The sequence below is a fragment of the Talpa occidentalis genome, unplaced genomic scaffold (genome assembly GCF_014898055.3).
Source record: "Talpa occidentalis isolate TD23 unplaced genomic scaffold, MPIMG_talOcc4v2.1 talOcc4.9, whole genome shotgun sequence".
NCBI lineage: Eukaryota > Metazoa > Chordata > Mammalia > Eulipotyphla > Talpidae > Talpa > Talpa occidentalis.
In genome coordinates, this window is record NW_023605305.1 from 55,980,334 (window position 1) to 56,000,176 (window position 19,843).

A 19,843-nucleotide genomic window follows, 5' to 3' on the forward strand; every position below is an offset into this window, starting at 1 on the left:
TTCCAGGTTCCTTGACCCACCTAAGTAAAGCTGAGCAGTGAGGGGAAGCTAAAAAAGGACTTGGGAGAGAAGGAAGAAAGAAGACTTGGAAGAGGCACATGAGGCACATGGAGCACAGAGACAGGTGAAGAAGCTGTGTTTGCTTCTCGGCCTTGGACATGTACCAGGGACTTGGGGGACATGGAAGGAGACACATGGAGAAGACATGGGTAAGAGACCTATGGGGAGGCTGACAATGGCAGTTTTTTATTGACCTGTACTTTGGTTTTGATCTTTTCCTTCCAGACTTGCCTGGCTCCTTCTGCCCCTCTCCTCTGGTTCCCCATCAAAAGATAACTTAGACTTGTGGCAGGCTTTCAGGCCTCAGTTGCCCCACTTTGGGCCAGCCCTGTTTGCCTGGGCATTTACCCACAAGGGGATGGGTAACTTTGCTTCATTTGGAAACTAAATATTCTTTCTCGTCTCTCTATTGCACACTAAATTTATTAAAGTTCTTTGCTATTGAAGGTCTTATGCACTATGTTTGTCTTTATGCAGCAGATGACAGAACCCATTTAGAGCATGCAGGTTTGGGGGTCCTAGGGTGCTCCTCATCTGCCTGTAAAGGTTCACACAATTTTGTCTTACCCCGGAGCAAAGATTTCCTTCATGGCTTTGGTGCTTGCTGACCATCCGGCCTTGGCTTGAACATATTTGGCAGCGTGAAGTCACTACTCTCCAAACAGACCCTGACATTTTTAGGTCTTGCTAACTGAGTATCATCCATGGACCCAACAGGAATTGGATGATCAAAATTATCCACAAAGTGAATAATATGAATTTACTAAGGAGCAACTTACTAAAGTATCAGTTCAGCATAAGGAAACTACTAGGGGTAATGGGGTCCTTAGGCCTACAGGACTGAAGGGAAGGAGGGGTTGGAGGAATGCAGAGGGACACAGGAGCATGTGACACCAGTTATGGTAACACCTCACAAATGAAGTTGCAGGGTATTTTTTTTTAAAGATTTATTTATTCATGCATGCAAGAACTGGGGTGTAAGCCAGAGGTGAGGAAGGTGAAAGGATTCACCAGAGACAGAGTGGGGAGCAGAAAAGCCAGATTGACTGAAGTGGGCAAAACAGGAGGGGTCTGCTGTTCCATGTGGGTTGCTCCCTGACCGCTGGGCATCGAACTTGTGCTGTAGTGGCTGGAGTTGCTTGATAGCACTGTCTTTAACCCCTGCGCCACAAGGGAGGCCCCAGTAGGGTATTAATAAATGCTGGAACCTCATTTTCCTATTGTGCGTTGTGCCTATAGTGTCTCCCATTAGCTACAATGAACCAAAAGTTTGGAGTTAAGACAAGGCTGGGGCTAGAGGCACCTAGAGAAAAACAAAATTAAGGAGATTCTTTCCTTTGGCAATGCCACTGCAGGATGGATCCTGAGAGCGGGTACCTCCTTAAATGCCAGGCTTTGAAAGTTTGCCTCACTCTAGTCCTGACCACAGGTTAAGAGAGCCTATACAATTAAGCCAGAGGAATCTTCCTGCAGGGTCTAGAACTAGGTGGTTTATAGATTTGAGGATCGAATGGAAAATATTTAGCACACAGTGCTGGGAAGTTTTTCATTATAGTCAGTTAAAAATAAAAATCCATGGATTCCACTGAGCCCACTTGATCCACTGAACTTGATCTAGGAGCATTACTTGATTCTTCTAATTTCCAAAAAATTAAAAAACATGACACTCACAAAAAACGTAAAATGAACACATGTCAAAGATTTTATTCAACCCAATCATTAATGAATAAAGAGTAAGATGTTGAAACTAGTTCAAAAGAAAATAAGACAGATTTATAGTCAGCTAAAAGAATGTGAAAGTGAATATGCTAATAAATGCAAAGCTGGTAATATCCTCTGGGGCAATAAATTGAAACTTTAGAGTTATCTTTTCTGCTGGAGGGAAATCAATTATATGTTCACAGATAAAATTTATTTGTGTTGCTATGGACAAGAGTCATTTGCATTACAATGAACTTTCTACAAGTTAATCTCTTCTAACCAGAAAACCAACCAAAGGGGAATAACCCTTTATAATTAATTAATCCATCAAAATCCATTTGATTATTCCCAGAACTCTAAAAGACATCTAGTAATCACCTTTCTTATTTCTGTTATTGGATAATTTTTTTAAACATTTCTTCTCTACCTGGAAATCATTCCAGTATTTAAAAACATCAGAGACCTTTATTTTTCTCCAGGAGTCAGGTGTTCAGGATTAGGCACAGGTGACATATGAGCAGGAGGTGTTTTATTTCAGTTCCCAAAGAGAAAATCAAAACCATTCATTAGTAAACTGAGTGGGATGTTATCCAAAGTAAATCCTATTTACTGCCTATTTCACTCTAAATAAAACCTTCATTATATGTTCTTTGCCCAGAAAAGAGGTAGGGCTCTACATTTATAGCTATACCAGTAGGATGACAACAAGACACAAAGACTAGTCAGACAAGTAATCACAATAGTAGATTCCAAAGTGGCATTTAATTTGCCAACATGTCTAGCTAGTGTTAGTGAATAGTTAATTTGATCCAATATTACACTTTGGTGTGAACCAGAATCAAAGTATGGGCTTTCTGTTTCAGATACGAATTACAAGGTTAATGGCAACAATTGGTAATTAGTGCCTTTAAAGATGGTTATATTTCATTCCTTTGCCTTACTTTTTTCTCCCAGCATCCTTGCTCTCTTGCACCTTTCCTCTTTCATTAACTTGCTCAGAGCCTCAGAAGTAAAAAAGAACTTGCAAATCTCCTACAACAAAGATATTCAACAGAATGTTCTGCAATGATGTAAGTATTCTAGACCTGTGCTTTTCAGTGTGGTGACTGCTAGCCACCTGTGGCCGTTAAGTAATTAAAATGTTTCTGAGGTATCTCAAACTCAGCAGTATTTTTTTTTTTTAAAGATTTATTTATTTGTGCATACAAGAGCCGGGATACAGGCCAGAGATGCGGGGGAGGGGAGAGGATTCACCAGAGACAGATTGGGGAACAGAACAGGCAGATTGACTGAAATACACTGCTGAGGGGAGCAGAAGGCGAGACAGGAGAGGTCTGGTGCGCCATGTGAGTTGCTCCCTGGCCAGCTGGGGATCAACCTCATGCTGCAGAGGCTGCGGATTGCTTCATAGTGTGGTGCTTAACCCCTTGCGCCACCAGGGAGGTATTATTTTGGACCAGTGTAGGGACAGGAAAGGACACAGTGCAAGTTTTCTGATCCAGCAGACCAGGTAAAGGAGGAGTCAGAGTCTTCAGGGGCTTTTTGCAGGCTTTTATTGGGATTTACCAGGCACACAGCAGGCAGGGGTACTGGGGTGCTGGGAGGCCGGCAGGACTCCCAGCCCCCGGCAAGTCTTCACTCTATCTGGGTGTAGGGGCAGGAATGGACACAGTGCAGGTTTTCTATGATCCAGCAGACCAGGTAAAGGAGTCAGAGTCCTCAGTGACTTTTTGCAGGCTTTTATCGGGGTTTACCAGGCACACAGCAGGCAGGGGTACTGGGGGCCCGGGAGGCTGGGAGGCCCCCCAGCCCCCAACAAGTCTTCACTCTATCTGGGATCTCTGGCCTTCTCTGCTTCTCTTGGCTTCTGCTGCTCTTGCTTCTCTCTCGGCTTCTGCTGGCGTCCCCGTGACACCGCCCTTAAAAGCCCAGTCTTAGCCCAGGTGAATCCCATCTACCTATGCCCACACCCTACTCCAGGTGCCCGCCATCAGGCAGGCATTCAGGACTGCAAGGATCCATCATCTATCCTGATGGCGGGAGGGCAGAAAAGCCTGACATTTTTTCCTTACCCTACAGTCCACCCCCTCAGGGTTTTCTGCCATATAATCTACATATATATACAATTTTCTTAGCAAACATAAACAATGCAGCCATGGCCCACAAAAGAAAATACATCACAATATAACAAAATACAACAGAACACAAATAAGTCCAGGCAGGGCACCCACCTAGTGGCAAAAGACAATTATTGGTACCAGCAGATGAGCCACCAAATCTGCTGCCGAAGGCACTGCTCATACGAGGGAGGGGAACCACTCACAGAATCTACTTAACACGCCAGGAGCATTCAGGCTTCCTGGCCTTCTCTGGCTGTAGCCTTGGCTTAGGGTTTCTGTCTGCAGTCGCTAAAACATTCGGCCTTCATAGCCACCAATGCGACTTGCAGACCCCTGCACTCAGGCCAACCCACTGCACAAGCACATGGGTCAGGGATCCAAACTCTACATGCCGCCTCTCTTGGGTCCCCTCTTCGGCTTGGTCTCCACCCAAGCCACGTTCCCCACCTGTCCCCCAAGGACAGGTTCCTCAGCTCCTCACCCTCACTCAAGAACGAGCAGAGCATCACCCATAGGTGATTTTACGAGACTCACTGGCCTTCCTCAGCTTACTTAGTGCTTAGCAGCCACTCAGGGCTTCCCAAACTTAACATCAGAACCAGCTTTTGCCTTCTCAGTTGGCTTTTCTCCTCTGTCTAGCTGCTGGGCATACACAGGCTGTTTTTGGCCACCAAGGCCCACTGGCCACCCCCAGATTCCCATCTCCTGGGCACCTGCAGGGTGCCAAAACATATCAACCTGCAAGGTCCTCCACCTTCTGGTGGGATTGTCAGTCCAACTCCATTAGTCCAAGTCCATCAGGCCTCTCCCTGCATCAGCACTGGCGAGCTCTGAATCATGGTCCTTTCTTTCCCCAATGATTCTGCTGCCTCAGAGGTCTTTGGCTGTTCCTCTTGGGCCGTCTCCTTCATGCAAGATCTCGTCCTGTAGCTCCAGACCCTGTCCATCTCCTGTGCCACCATGACGCCTCCAGCGTTGTCACAGGCACACAGTCCACCACTTCTCAGTCCCTCCAGGTCTTCGGAGGGCTCCATACCCGTCTGCATGGGTCATCTTGCTGACTTTCGCCAATTGTAAGCTTAGGAATGGACACAGTGCAGGTTTTCTATGATCCAGCATACCGGGTAAAGGAGGAGTCAGAGCCCTCAGTGGCTTTTTGCAGACTTTTTATCAGGGTTTACCAGGCACACAGCAGGCAGGGGTACTGAGGGGCTGGGAGGCTGGCAGGCTCCCCAGCCCCCAGTAAGTCTTCACTCTATCTGGGCTCTCTGGCCTTCTCTGCTTCTCTCTCCGCTTCTGCTGGCGTCCCTGTGACATCGCCCTTAAAAAGCCCAGTTTTAACCCAGGTGAATCCCATCTACATCTGCCTGCACCCTATTCCAGGTGCCCGCCATCAGGCATGCATTCAGGACTGCAAGGATCCATCATCTATCCTGATGGCGGGAGGGCAGAAAAGCCTGACATTTTTTCCTTACCCTACACTGGGCTCTCTGGCGTTCTCTCTGCTTCTCTGGCGTTCTCTCTGCTTCTCTGCTTCTTCTCTCGGCTTCTGCTCATTCTTGACTTCTGCTGGCATCCCCGTGACGCCGCCCTTATAAACACAGTCTCTCAGCCCAGGTGTACCCACTTCAGGTGCCCGCCATCAAGCATGCATTCAGGACCACAGGGTTCCCTCATCTATTCTAATGGCGGGAGGGCAGAAAAGCCTGATATTTTTCCTTACCCTACAACCAGATAGTATTATTTTGGACCCAGCAGTATTATTTTGGACCAGATAACTCTCTATTGTTGCCAACATTGCTGAGAAAAGTCATCTGCTATGTTCAGTAGGCTCCCAGTCATCCTTTTTAACTTGAGCCTCATTCTCTCATCAATTTTCTTACTCAACTCCAGTTGATTTCCTTTCCCACATTCCATGGCGGTTGTTCCAAACTCTCCTATTCTGCTCAAACTCATGACTTCACCCTGCCCACCAGTTCCAAGAAGAGGAGGAAAGCAAACCAGTCTCAGCTGTAATAAGAGATTGCTTCCTTGTGTGATCACATTTACTTAAAACTTCTAGTTCCCATACAGGTCATCTCTAATTTCTCCAGGCTGTGGTGAATTCAAAGTAGGTTTACCTGTTTCCTTGGATCTAAGAGAAACAGTTTGGTATAGTAAAAAAAAAAAAAAAACATTAGATGGAGATACAAGGTCAGATTACTAGAACTAATTCTACTAATAACTCATGGTTGTTTTGGTGAGACTTTCAACCTATTCAGTTTCACAGATTTACTATCCACATAACAGGGAAAAAGTTGAATATTTCAACCCCTCATCCCCCACCAGAGGTTTTAGCTTACCTTTTCACATTGAGACCTTTAAGATTCTTCTTTTCTTTTAAGTTCATTAAGGAAAAGAATGATACCTCCATAGACACAGGCAAGCTGGTTTTCCAAAGCAAAAAGCAGATTGTGATAAATAACTGAGAATGATTATAAACTTAGGAGATGAGTGCAGTTATAGTTAATGATTCAGATATGGTATTTTTACTGGGGGCAGATCAATACCACAGTTCCTGATAACTCCTATGCAGCTATTAATATGACAAATGTTTTTTTTTTTTCTCTGTATCAGTTTATATCATCACAATCTTGACTCAGGGTTACATCAAAGCTACTCTCTCAGGGAGTCAGCAAGATGAGAGCAGAGTGAAAATGCCAGGTTCGCCTCCTGCTGGGGACTAAAGAATGATTGGAGAGACAGTTCTAGGGAAGCCACAGCCATGGTGAATAGACTGGTAATGAGGACACTCACTGAGATAGGAAATTCAAAGTAGTTGATTTAGCGCAGATTTGTATGAAGTTCAGTTGTAAACATAGAGTTGCGAACATCGTATTGAATTTCGATGCCTAATTTGATGACTGATGTGGTATTTATGAATGGGTTATGATTGATTTTGACCTCAATAGATTGCCATTATTTTATTATGGTTATTCTTTTTTCACAATGTTGATAAATGCGGAACTTGGTAACTGCTGAAAATAATGGCATCACCAATGCTTCTTATAAAAGCAATTATGTTCACTTATTCCCAATGTAGGGTAAGGAAAAATGTCAGGCTTTTCTGCCCTCCCGCCATCAGGATAGATGATAGATCCTTGCGGTCCTGCATGCATGCCTGATGGCGGCACCTGGAATAGGGTGTGGGCATAGGTAGATGGGATTCACCTGGGCTAAGACTGTGCTTTTTAAGGGCGGCGTCACTGGGACGCCAGCAGCAGCAGAAGCCGAAGAGAAGCCAGAAGCCGAGAGAGAAGCAAAGAAGCAGAAGCAGAGAACGCCAGAGAGCCCAGAGAGAGTGCAGATTTGCTGGGGGCTGGGAGAACTGCCAGCCTCCCGGCCCCCTAGCACCCCTGCCTGCCGTGTCCTGGATAAATCCCAATAAAAGACCTGCAAAAAACCACTGAGGACTCTGACTCCTCCTTCACCAGGTCTGCTGGATCAGAAAACCTGCACTGTGTTCATTCCTGCCTTTACACGCAATAAGGCAGATTATCTAGTGGAGGAGCACAGGCTAGCTGCTGAAAAAGACTTGTGGCCAAATAGAGCTGTAAGACTCAAGGCAGGCCTTAATAACCTCTTGGTTCTTGATTTACTGTTTATAAGTTGTTTCACCATACCTGCTTCAGAGATCAAGGAGGTAATGATTGCAGTAGTAGCACATTGTCAGGTTCACCGTCAGTGGTCAATAAGTTCATTTTGTTTAGCCCAATATGGAGAAGTATGAGGCACTTTGATGCTGTTTGAATACAATTTCTCAGAATTTTAAAAGCATTGTTCAAAAAGGAAACATATGAACTTAGTTCACTGGCAGTAAAGGTATCAGTGATGCAACACAGCAGGAGGTCACTGGATCTGCTATAGGCCCGAAGTGAAACAGGAAATTGGTGAATGGAGGTGAACACCCAAAAGGCTTACTTACATGTAAGTTCCACTATAAAAAGGGCAGTGAGTCAGGGAGAAGGGAGAAATGTAGGGAAAAGAAATATCACGTTAACCAAGAGTGTACAGAATCAATTTTCCCCATGGAAAACCAGAATGGTTAAAGAAATATTTTGGTAGAAAAAACATAATTTCATTACAGAGATTTTACTGTCGGTGAGTCTGCCTACCAAAAATTATAATGTATCAATTTACAATGTGAACCTTCAACATATAGACATACATATTGATGAGAATATTTAAATGCAGTCTTTCCAATCTTGAACATTTTTTGACATGCTTTCATCTTTATGCAATTTTGTCAAATAATATATAAATGCCCGTGTCTAATTCTGTGATTAATATTCCTGAGGTATGAAACAGATCTAAACACCTGAAATATCTAAAAGTCTACATATCTATAATACAAAGTGCTAGGATGTAGACTCCTAGCTTATCTTTATGGGTACCTACTTAATTCTCATTAGGGAATTGACTGCATTAGACTTCACCAAATTTTACAGAATGTCCACAAATCATTATTGGTGTTGAGAAAAATTCAATACAGTTCTTGCCCAAATATGTGTTAATAAGTAACAATCATGTTATTTAACAAGTAACCCTGATATATAGAAAATAAAAGTTACATCAGTACTTTTGGATTTATTTTCTTTTCATTTTGTGTAATTGCAATTAATTTACTGCAAACATTTGTATCTCACATAACCTGTAAATTTACAGGTTAAATATTGAACTGTAATCTGGCCTTTTTCAATGGTCCCATTGTTGCTATCTAACTTTATAAAAGAGGGTTTGATTTTTTTAATGTATTTTTTTTTTAAAGATTTATTTATTTATACAAGCACTAGGTACAGTCAGAAGCGTGGGAGGGTGAAAGAATTCACCAGAGCCACAGCGGGGAGCAGAGCAGGCAGAGGGACCGAGGTACACTGCTGAGGGGAGCAGCGGGCAGCAGGAGTAGGAGAGATCTCCGCGCCATATGGGACCCTCCTCTGGTGGCCGGGGAGCAGCCGGGGATCGAACCAGCGCTGCAGAGGCTGCGGGCAGCTTCACAACCCAGAGTTCAACCACTGCTCCACTGGGGAGGCCCAGAGAGTTTGATTTTTATATAGTGTTATTAAGAATATAAAACTGGTACAATGTCTGAAGATCAACTTGTTAATTCTGTTGATTTAAAATATGGCCTTTAATTAAGCAATTCCACCTCTAGAAACTTACACCTGTACAAAGTTGGCTAGGCTAGAATAATCAAAGCTACACTGTTCATCAACTGAAAACTGGCAACAAATGTCTGCAGGAAAGGATTATATGAGTTCTGCTGCATCTAGTTAATGGAGTCTCTGCAGCCATTAAAGTATACTGCTGCAGAAAGGCCTTTCAAGGAATACTAAGTTAAAAGAGAATAATAATAATGATTGTTATAAGTACTTGTAAAGTATGGACTATGTTCTAAGCATTTTACCTTTATTGGCTCATTTAATTCTCAACATAACCCTGTGATAACCCTACTGTTATCCCCATTTTATAGATGAGGAAACTGAAGCACAATAGCATCAAGTGACTTGCCCAACGTCACATAACTAGTGTCAGAGGCAGTGTCTGACTTGAGGATCAGCATTCTTACCTGGTTCTATACCAGTTAAGATATGTATAAAATATATGTATGCATGCATGTGTGCACATATGTACCTGATTATATGGATATATTTGCATGTACACAGAAAATGACTCTAAGCTTAGCCTACAGACTTAATAGTTGCTTTCTCTGAAGAATGATTTGTGGTAGTTTTATTTTTCTTGATAAACCATTTCACATATATTTACTTTTGTAAATAATCTGATATCAAAACGAAAACCAAAAATGGTCAATGAAGAATTCACACAGCTTAGGCAAGACTTGTCTTCTGAGCTTGAGAAAGATGTGGAAACTTTTCCTGAAGAAAGTTTTTTTTCTTTTTCTTTAAACTTTTCTTTCTTGTTTTGATGCGCATTTGTTTCTCAAGTTTCAGTCTGACAAAATGGTCCACATAGAGCATCGCAAAAAATTGTTTCCTATTGTATCTTTTATTTAGGTAACATGGTATAGACCACTGTTTGAACTTGTGCCATATGATTCTTCCCCCAGGTCTAGATTTTTCTTGACCAGTCTGAAGAAGTCTTACAGTATCTTCTTTTTCCTGAACAACTTTACTAATGCAGCCATAGAATCTATTACCTTTTCCAACCTCTCTGGACTTGGCATTGGCAAACTCTTCCTCTTGGCCTCCTGCTCCCGAGTCAGGAGCATGTTCCTTTCTTTCAGTAGCACATACCAAAGTTTATGTAAATCTTCATTTCTTTTGTTCCTTAATTGCTGACAGGTCCATGAAGCTCCAGATTTCACATTTTCTTGCCCCCAGTTCTTTGGGTCATCAAAAAATTCTTCCAGTCCTTTCCTGGACAATGTGGTATGAATTAATCTACACTGGTTAAAAGATGGGACATCAGTTGTATTCTTAGGCAACAAACTAAGAGAAAACCTGCAACCTGTGACACCGGGGACTTGAAGGCTTATTAACGACCTAGAAATCTTCAGAGAAGCTAAGACCCTTCTGCAAAGATTGGCTAAACTGGCGGCAGCCATTTTTTTGCTGTGGTAGTGTTTTGATAGGATGTAAATACTTGTATGTAGGACATTATTTTAATAACTTTTTTCAGAAAGGGTGTTTCTCAAAATATAACTTTATAGCTTTTTTTCCCTTGTGCTACTAGCAGTTAAAGAAATCGGTCATTTTCCTCATTGTTAAAAGTTAGACCATTCATTGATTCGCTCAGCAAAAACCTCTGCAAGGGGCTCGGTGTCCTTGCCTATCCCTGTCCTCAAAGAGTTCACTGTCTAGAGTTGCAAACTCACATGTAAACAAGTAATTTTAAAGCCTCTGTGTAAAGACACAGAAGCAGGAATCTACATTGTTTTTCAGGTAACTGGATTTGACTTAGCTGCAGTTTAGGGAGGGAAATGTGAGGAGTGCCTTTGGCTATGTGGGCAAGAGCACATCACCCAGCCCTTGCAGGCAATGTTAAGAACTTCAGAAAACTGTGCCAGTTTTTCCTAAGGAACATTAGAACATAGCTGTTCCCAGAATAACTCAAAAGATATAGATCAAAAGAATACATACAATAGAATATTGTCCAGCCTTACAAAGGAAGGAAATTCTGACAAGGTACATTGTGGATGAACCTTGAAAACATGCTCAGTGAAATGTCCAACCAAAAAAAGGACAAATATTGTATGATTTCACTTACATAACATACCTAGAATAGTCAAACTCATAGAAACAAAGTAGAATACTGGTTACTAGCAGGTGGGGATTAAGGAAGGATGGTAGGTACTATGGTTTAGTGGTTAGTTTTAGTTTGAGATGATGTAGTGCCAGTAAGGCACAGAGCAGGATGTCTATGATCCAAGCAGACAGATGAAGAAGGAGGAATCCTGGAGGCCTCGGTGGCTTTTAGGCTTTTATTGAGTTTACCAGGCACACAGCAGGCTGGGATGGGGGGCAGCCAGGAGGCTGGCAGGCCTCCCAGCACCCAGCAAGTCTTCACTCTTTCTGGACTCTCCTGCTGGTTCAGTTCAGTTCTCTTGCTTGTTCTCTTCTGGTGTTCTGCTGGTTCTGCTTCCGGTGATGCAGCCCTTAAAAACACAGTCTCAGCCCAGGTGTACCCACCTATGCCTGCCCACATCCTACTCCAGGTTTCCGCCATCAGGCATACACTTAGGGCCACAGGGATCATTAATCTAATGGCGGGAGGGTGGAAAAGCCTGATTCCTTTACTTACCCTACAGATGAAAAGATGGGTAGTGGCAAGAATTGCACAATGTGAGTGTACTTAATGGCATTGACTTGTTCACTAACAGGGTTAAAATGGTTTTTAGATGAAAAAGATTAAATAGTAAATTTTACATTATGTGTATTTTACCAGTTCAAAAAATATGGGAAAAGTAAAGAATTACTCAGTTTTTTCTTTCTTGTTATTAAAATTAAATGTCATCCCTTTGCTTAAGCTGATTCTAATTTGTTTTTGTAATACTAACTAGGCTACAATTTACTGAAAACTAGCTCTGGGTCAGCTTTACATCCGTAGATGAGATTCAGGCTCAGAGCCAAGCACACAGGAGGGGGAGGCATTAAGAAGAATCCTAGAACTATTGGGAACTCAAATCCCAACAGCTTGCTCTTGCAACAATTCCCAAATCATTTGGTTATCTTGCCACTTTTTTTTGGACATGTGGGCATTTATCTTGAATAATTCTCCTTTGAACTGCAAAGCTGTATTTGGTGTTTTCTGGGTTCATAAAAAATCTGAAAAGGCAGAGGCGGGACAGAATGAATGTTTGCTGGGTGTTTACCGCTAACCTACATCTGACACTTTCGAAAGACTTTGACCCTTGTGAGAGACCAAAAGAGTGTGCAAAATGAATCTAGATGCACGCACAGTATTAACTACCCACGTCAGCCACCTGTCACGGAGCAGTGGGCCCGCACTCGCACTCGGGGTGCAGTATTTATCAGGAGAATGCGATTTCCCAGCACTCGGGTGGCTCCTCTCCCGCGCCCGCTCTCTCTCTCTTTAAGATTTATTTTTATACAAGAACAGGGGTACAGGCCAGATGCTGGGAGGGCGAGAGGATTCACCAGAGACAGAGCGGGGAACAGAACAGGCAGATCTACTGAAATACACTGCTGAGGGAAGCAGCTGGCGCGACAGGAGAGGTCTGCCGCGCCATGTGGGATTCTCGCCAGCGGCCGGGACCGAACCCGCGCTGCAGAGACTGCGGCCAGCTTCCCAGTGCGGCGCTCAGCCGCCTGCGCCACCAGAGAGACCCTCGTCTCTTTACCTCGGTACGGAGCCGCGGAGACCCAGCACCGGCTGGCGCGCAGGCGCACTGCGCCGCGTCGCTCCGCGGCTGTGCCGCCGCTCCGGTATCCCCCCCCCACACCCCCGCCCCCGGCGCGGCTCCCCCCAACTCCGTTCCCCTTTCGCCCCAGAATCACGGTCACCGCTCCCCTTTTCCTAGGCCCTTTTCGCCCGAGCCCAGGTCCCGCCCGGGGCGGCCCCCTCTGACCCTCGGACGCCGAGTTACACAGTGCCCGAGCAAAGTCCCCGGGGGTGTGAACCCCGGTGTCCCGGCCCCTGGGCGGGGACGGCCGGCGGCGGTGCGGGACGCGGCGCGGCGAGCGCACACCCGGCTCAGCTGCCGACGCCAGCGCCGCGCGTCTCCCGGGGGCCGCCGCCGCTGTAGGCCCCGCGCCGCTCCCCTCATAGGCCGCCGCCGCCGCCTCAGCCATGGCGGAAGTTCATAGACGTCAGCATGCCCGGGTTAAAGGAGAAGCCCCCGCGAAAGCCTCCACACACAGACATGAGGAGGAGCTGGGGATGGCGTCGGCCGAAACGCTGACCGTGTTCCTGAAGCTGCTGGCCGCCGGCTTTTACGGCGTGAGCTCCTTCCTGATCGTGGTGGTCAACAAGAGCGTGCTCACCAACTACAGGTAGGGCCGGGGCGGCCGCGGCCGCGGGGAGCGGCGGGGGGCGGCGGCGCGCCGGCGCCCCGGACTTTGGCTGCCAAAGTTGAAGCCGAACAAAGTTGGGCGGGCGCTGGGGAGGGCGGGCGGCTGACGCGCGGGCCCGGGGCTGGGACTGGGCGCCCGGCGCGCGCCGCGGGCCGCGTGGGGAAAGCGCCCTTGGGTGCCGCGGGGAAGCGAAGTTGCTTCTTGACTTTTTGGCCCCCTGGCTTGCGAGGCAGCGGGGAGGCGAAGGAGGGGTGCCCGCCCGCACCCCACTGCCACCCGGGCCGGGCTCCCGGACTCGGGGTTCAGGCTTTCGCTGACAGCCTCTGGGGTCGTGTGCATCCTCACGCCCATTTAACAGGATTCGGATGCCAGCACTGGGACCCCGAGGCAGAAGCGTTTTGTTTGCAAGGTGTGAAACCGTTGCAGAGACCCGTGTCTTCATTTCCGTGCAAAACCGGTTGCAGGCAACCGACTGAAATTGTGGAATTAGACTAGATGGGACAAGTGGCCGCCGGAGGCTACAGGATCTGCAGTGTTACCTGACAACTGGCAGGGAGTTTGCTCACCGGTTTTCGTTTGGAAAAGGGGCGGCGGGTGGTGTGTTTTGTATTTAAGTGCATTTTTGTATCTAAGTGCATCTAAGTTGCTCATCTGCACATTTAATTCAGAGCTTCCACTGGGTTTTTCTGACCTTTTTTTTTTTTTTTTCCTTACTGTTTCTGTAGATTTCCCTCCTCACTATGTGTTGGACTTGGCCAGGTCAGTTGGAATCTTCAGCATTACGTGGTTTATGTCGTTAGAACTTCTGTGTGTGTCTTTATATGTAGAACAGTGAATCTGTGTTCTCTCTTCACAGATGGTGGCCACAGTGGCAGTTCTCTGGGTGGGAAAAGCGCTCAGAGTAGTCAACTTTCCTGACCTTGACAGAAATGTACCTCGAAAGGTAAAAAAATACAACAGAAACACTTTATATTCTGAAAATAAGTCACTGTGTATTAAAAAAAAAAATCAGTGCCTTGCATATTTAAAAATTGCAACCTTAAAACTGTTGGAACCAGAGAAGGTGTATAAAGGTGAAGAATAAATGTAATAGGTGTTTTTTTTTTTTTTAATCCCACAATCTCTTTGAAATGAAGAGAATAAAACCCTAGAAATCTTGTGTTTTCTTTTCATTCATGAACACTTGTTGGGAGTACAACAGTTTTGCATTTTCCAGATTCATCTAATCTAGTCATGTATTCTGCATTCATTATTTTTTGGGTTTATTTTTTTACTATTTTTGCTTCTGTTTGACTCTACATGAGGATAAATTGCCTTTTCTTTTTCTGCTGACATGAGTCATTATTGTTATCACATTTAAAACAAATGATAGTTCTCTCTTTGTGGCTTGATCAGATACATGTTTTTGTTTCTTTCCCCCCTTCATTTCTCCCTCTCTCTTTTTCCCCAAGTAGTGCTGTTTATCCAGGAATAATGTTTGGGTGCTTCCTGAGAACCAAAATTGTATATGAGAACTGATCTTATGTTGTGAGTGGAATGAATTTGAGCATATAAACAAAACTGTTTCTGTTTGAAAGGACCTTGTTTTAGCTGTCTTTATTATTGAGTTTTGTTATCCCTTTTTAAATTTTCTAGACGTTTCCACTACCTCTACTATATTTTGGGAACCAAATCACGGGACTGTTCAGCACAAAGAAACTGAAGTATGGATAACTTTATTTTACTAGTGAGGTTAATATAATGTATTCTTAAAATTGTATGTAAATGGCAAGTATTTAACATGGTGTTTTTGATTCTAGAAAATATGAAAGAACCAGTAAACTCCTGTTAGTAAATAATGGAGATTATGTAGTAATGAAGCTTAAGCTCTTTAAGTTCGAAGAGGAGGGTATTTTGTTTGTTTTCACTCCTCCCTTTGATGATACAAATCTTAGAATATTTTAAAATGCTTTGATAGGAGATTTTCATTCGTTTTCTAGATTAGTGGTAATGAATATATGCTAGACTTCTGGGATATCAGTTCTTTAATATTATTTATAAATATCATATTTTAGATAAATTCTACAAATAAATCACAGGGTGGGTATGAAGACTTTCATGGTTTTTTGTTTTGTTTTTTAATATAAGGTGGTTAAAATGACATCAGATGGAACCCTGATACAGATATAATTGACATTTTATCCATGGTAGTATAACTTTCAAGGCAGCGTAAAAAGAAATATTAGCTCTCTACTCCATGACAACCCAACCTTATTATGCTCTAACCTCCCAGTTCGTGGCTTCTCCACTTACAGAGTGTAGTGTGTACTGGATGTATGTAATACTAGAACTATACACATAGGGAAACCATTTAACAAAAAACTCATAGCTTCATTACTTCCAAGTGAGCTAAACCTCTGGCATACTGGATGATTTGTAAAACAGAATGGGGAGATCTCTGAGGACCAGAGACAAAGGATTTTTTATTTCCTTTTTAGACCTGGAAACCTGACAGAATGAGCAAGATGGTATCTCCAGGAAGGGTTCCATGGAAGTCAAATTTATCATTAGTGGGGCATCCTTTTCCATCACATTAGCCATTTGGAAAGAAATGCAGAACTGCTACTAAATGCTACTTGTATAGTTTGCTCTTTTTCATCCATTGTCATCCATCCATTCATTCACATTCTATCTTTGATTGCCAACCTAAGTATAAGGCTCTTTATACTTACATAAAGTGTATAAGTGAGATGAGATATAGTTCGAAATAACTATTACAAGAGGTTGTATGTTTGATCAGTGCAGCCAGTACTCTGACAGTTTAGAGAAAGAAAAATTACTTCCCCAAAATAACAGTAAAGGGTGGTTTCATGGGGTAAGATTTTCAGATATTTTTTGGAGGTTAAAGAGTGAGAAGATAGTTCAGTCCATTGAAGGAAGGATAAAGGTCATTAAAGAGTCAATTTTCAGGGTATTTACATAATAAATGGTAAAATTAAAAAAGTGATTATTACTAATTTTTGATAATCTAGGGTTTCTACCAGTTTATAGTTATTTTGGCATTTCTTATTTCTAGTAGTTTTTTTTTTTTTTTAAAGATTTATTTATTTACTTATACAAGCACTGGGCACAGTCAGAAGCGCGGGAGGGTGAGAGAATTCACCAGAGCCAGAGCGGGGAGCAGAGCAGGCAGAAGGACTGAAGTACACTGCTGAGGGGAGCAACGGGCTGCAGGAGAGGTCTGCGTGCCATGTGGGACCCTCCTCCGGTGGCCGGGGAGCAGCTGGGGATTGAACCAGGGCTGCAGAGGCTGCGGGCAGCTTCACAACCCAGCGCTCAACCTCTGCGCCACCGGGGAGGCCCTATTTCTAGTAGTTTTATAATAGCAGCCCTTTCAGGCTTTCAAATAAGAATTATTTCCAGAGAGAAATAAAAGCTTAATTTAATCAGATCAGTCAGCATGGAATTTCCATAACAGTAAGGGAGAGACTGACACTATTTTAAAATACAAATTTGGAGAATCTTAGTTTAAACTACTGATTACCTGAAGGAAAACTGGGGGAGAGAGGAGTGCATAAAGCGGTGGAAGAGAATAGGACATTGACACTAGAGTTTTGGTAGAAGGGTAAATGAAGCAATGTGCACATATGGAGGTGTAAAATAACCCCCCAAAATGACAAAGTAATGTAAAAGACTGACAAGTTAATAGAATTTGAGGTGGGGGGGGTGGTGTGGTGAGAATCTTTCTTAAAAAAATTGTTTTTTAACTTCATTTTACCTAATTTTCTTTTTTTTGCAGTTTGCCAATGTTTACAGTTCTGAGAAGGTTCTCCATCCTGTTTACAATGTTTGCTGAAGGAGTTTTACTCAAGTGAGCTAAATTTTCTAATATATATTGGCTTTAACAAGTTATAATTACCTTGAAAAGATGCCTACCACATGTGAAATTTAAAATTTGTCTTGTTTCGACCTTATCTTTTGAGATGTTTAAGCTACCTTCTGCTTTAGCTATAGGATTTATAGTTTCTGGGGACAGTGAGTGAGAAGTTGTAAATTGGAATTGGAGAACTATCTGAACATTCTTGAAGAGCTATGCTTTCAAGAATTGCTATGCCTACTTCTGCCCTGGGTGAAACCGGGTCAAAATCATTGGTATATGTTTTAAGTAGTGTTCCTATCTTGACGACTTTTACTACAAACGTATGATTTTTTCTACTTAAGAAATTCTGACTTGTGAAAATTCAAATTCACTAATAATAACAAATGAGGATAAGAAAAAGTATGATTATTTACATAAGAATTTAAGTTTTTGCATCATCAAAGGCGTTCTTTAATTTCTACTTCCCCAGAAACATTTAATATGTGCTTATTTATAGTTTTTAAAAATTTATATATATATAAAGAAAATATCAAATTTTCGAACCTATGGTATAGAGTAAGTCCTTGTAAATAACTAAAGCCAAATGTTTATATTTTAAATTATTTTATTTTATAGGAAAACTTTTTCTTGGGGTATTAAGATGACTGTATTTGCAATGATTATTGGAGCCTTTGTAGCTGCCAGGTAAGATGTGGGCCTATATAAAGTCTATGAGTACACATTGGAAATTACCAACACTTGTTGATAATGATAAAGTAAAGTAAAGATTATTTTAAAGCCTAAGTAATCATCGTGTCTTTGTAAAACATCCAAAATAGTCTTCAAAAGTTAAATCTTTTTGACTGAATTAAGATCAAGCTTGACAGAATCATATTGTGGATTCTTAACAGTTAAATTTGTATAATATTTATAAAGCTGTTTTTATTTATTGACCCCATTGGCATTTTATATGTATTATTTCTCTGTTCTTTGCAAAAACTCTGAGAGTTATGGGTATAATTTTCCTATTTTATAGTTGAGATAACTAAAATCTAAGTTTGGTAACTTACTCAAGATGACACAACCAGTAAATGGCAGAGCTAGAATTTGAATCTCCGCCTGACAGTGGAGCCTGTGTACTTTTATAAACCATGTGGTATTCCTTTACTTTGCATGCTGCTAATGAAAAAGTATCTCAGAAGAAGCAAATGATAATGTATTATTTGTCTTGTGAATATTAAATAATAGAGTCGCTTTATTTGGCCCCACATAAGCTATATCTAACACATGCTGTAACTTAGATTTTCTATTAAGTTGTTAAAGCTTTTTTCCATTATTCTTAAGTTTTAATTTTAAAATGCACAGGGAAAAGGTATACCCAAAGAATCAGAAAATTAAAATGGTGGCTGAAAGCCATGTACAACATTTTACTCAGCCCAGGGTTTGCTCATGCCACAAATTCTGTTTACATTTATTTTCCTTCTGGGAGTTCCACTGTACTCTTGGTTTGGCTCTTTTACCTTCATGTTATCTCTGCTGTGTAGGCAGGGAGGGGAAAATATGTCAGATCTATTCTACCTTAAATCTGCAAGTTAAATTTCATTCTTAAAAAAAAGTATGGAGTCATTGGTTACTAGAATTTGGTTTTATAACTGATTGCATTTCCCTCTAGCTTATATCGCCTGCTTGGAAAAAAAGTTTTATTTTTTTTTCACTCCTACCTTTGAGACTCCCTGTCTTTCCTTTTAGAGGTGCCCATTGGTCTTTGAAACATTTCTGAGAAGCTGGTGGAACCCAGAATTGAACCAAGCAACAGGGTTCCTCAAAGCTTACTCTGGCCTGCAAAAAATTTCTGATGAGGATTGATACCTGGACCAGCCTTATTTAATTAGAATGTTTTATGTTGAAATACTATTGACGATGGGAGTCTGAAATTAGACGACTGTCAGGCTGCTTGTAAGAGGGCATTTGCCTTAGGCTAGTCCTGTCCAAAATTGTAATGACATGGAGCACTTCAGAAGTCCCAATTCTTGTAGTGGTTAAGCCACAAATATATAATGTCTTTGCAAAATCACAGAATGTGGGACCACTATTTTAGATAGGGAGGTGAAATATGTTGAAGGCATACTTTTACTAGATTTTTACCTATTCTGTTCAGTTTACTGTGTTCTTATCTTGTGTCTAGGGCTGTACTATGTACTCAAAAACTTCAGGTTTCCCTGATTCTACTACTTATACCTCATAGGCTAATTAAACAATTGTTTAAGTATTTAAGTTCTTAGCGTGTGCTTAGACACTGTTGTTTATCTCAGTTAGAATTTACTATGATCCACACACCATAAATTCCATCCAATAGCCCAAACTCTTGTGCAAGATAGTCTTTTTGTATAAATGTTTGGAAAATGACAGTGTTAACAGTGTTGTCTTTTTTGGTTTTCTTATCTGTGAAATTGAGCTTTTACCTGCTTCAGATGTATTGAAATGTTGAATTTGGTTGTTTCTTGCTGTCTGACTTTGAATAAGGAGCAGTATGCTATTAACTGACATGATTGATCATTGCTAATGATTGTGTTTAAGTTAACACATTT

At 42.4% G+C, this 19,843-nt stretch overlaps 2 protein-coding genes across 2 annotated transcripts in view; one reads left to right on the plus strand and one right to left on the minus strand.

Moving 5' to 3' along the window:
• Nucleotides 1–9,692: 9,692 nt before the first annotated feature.
• On the minus strand, nucleotides 9,693–12,688 carry LOC119236332 (39S ribosomal protein L47, mitochondrial-like). The gene is given in 2 exon segments (XM_054691831.1): nucleotides 9,693–10,056; nucleotides 10,059–12,688. Coding segments are annotated over 2 exon segments (735 nt in total). The 5' UTR covers nucleotides 10,489–12,688; the 3' UTR covers nucleotides 9,693–9,751.
• A 213-nt stretch (nucleotides 12,689–12,901) lies between these two features.
• Nucleotides 12,902–19,843, plus strand: part of SLC35D1 (solute carrier family 35 member D1) — a 34,066-nt gene continuing 27,124 nt past the window's right edge. Inside the window, exons 1-6 of the mRNA XM_037498305.2 lie at nucleotides 12,902–13,396; nucleotides 14,143–14,176; nucleotides 14,274–14,360; nucleotides 15,053–15,120; nucleotides 17,196–17,267; nucleotides 17,892–17,960. Coding sequence (XP_037354202.1) covers nucleotides 13,194–13,396; nucleotides 14,143–14,176; nucleotides 14,274–14,360; nucleotides 15,053–15,120; nucleotides 17,196–17,267; nucleotides 17,892–17,960 — 533 coding nt within the window. The 5' untranslated portion in view covers nucleotides 12,902–13,193. The remainder of the gene's footprint in view (nucleotides 13,397–14,142; nucleotides 14,177–14,273; nucleotides 14,361–15,052; nucleotides 15,121–17,195; nucleotides 17,268–17,891; nucleotides 17,961–19,843) is intronic.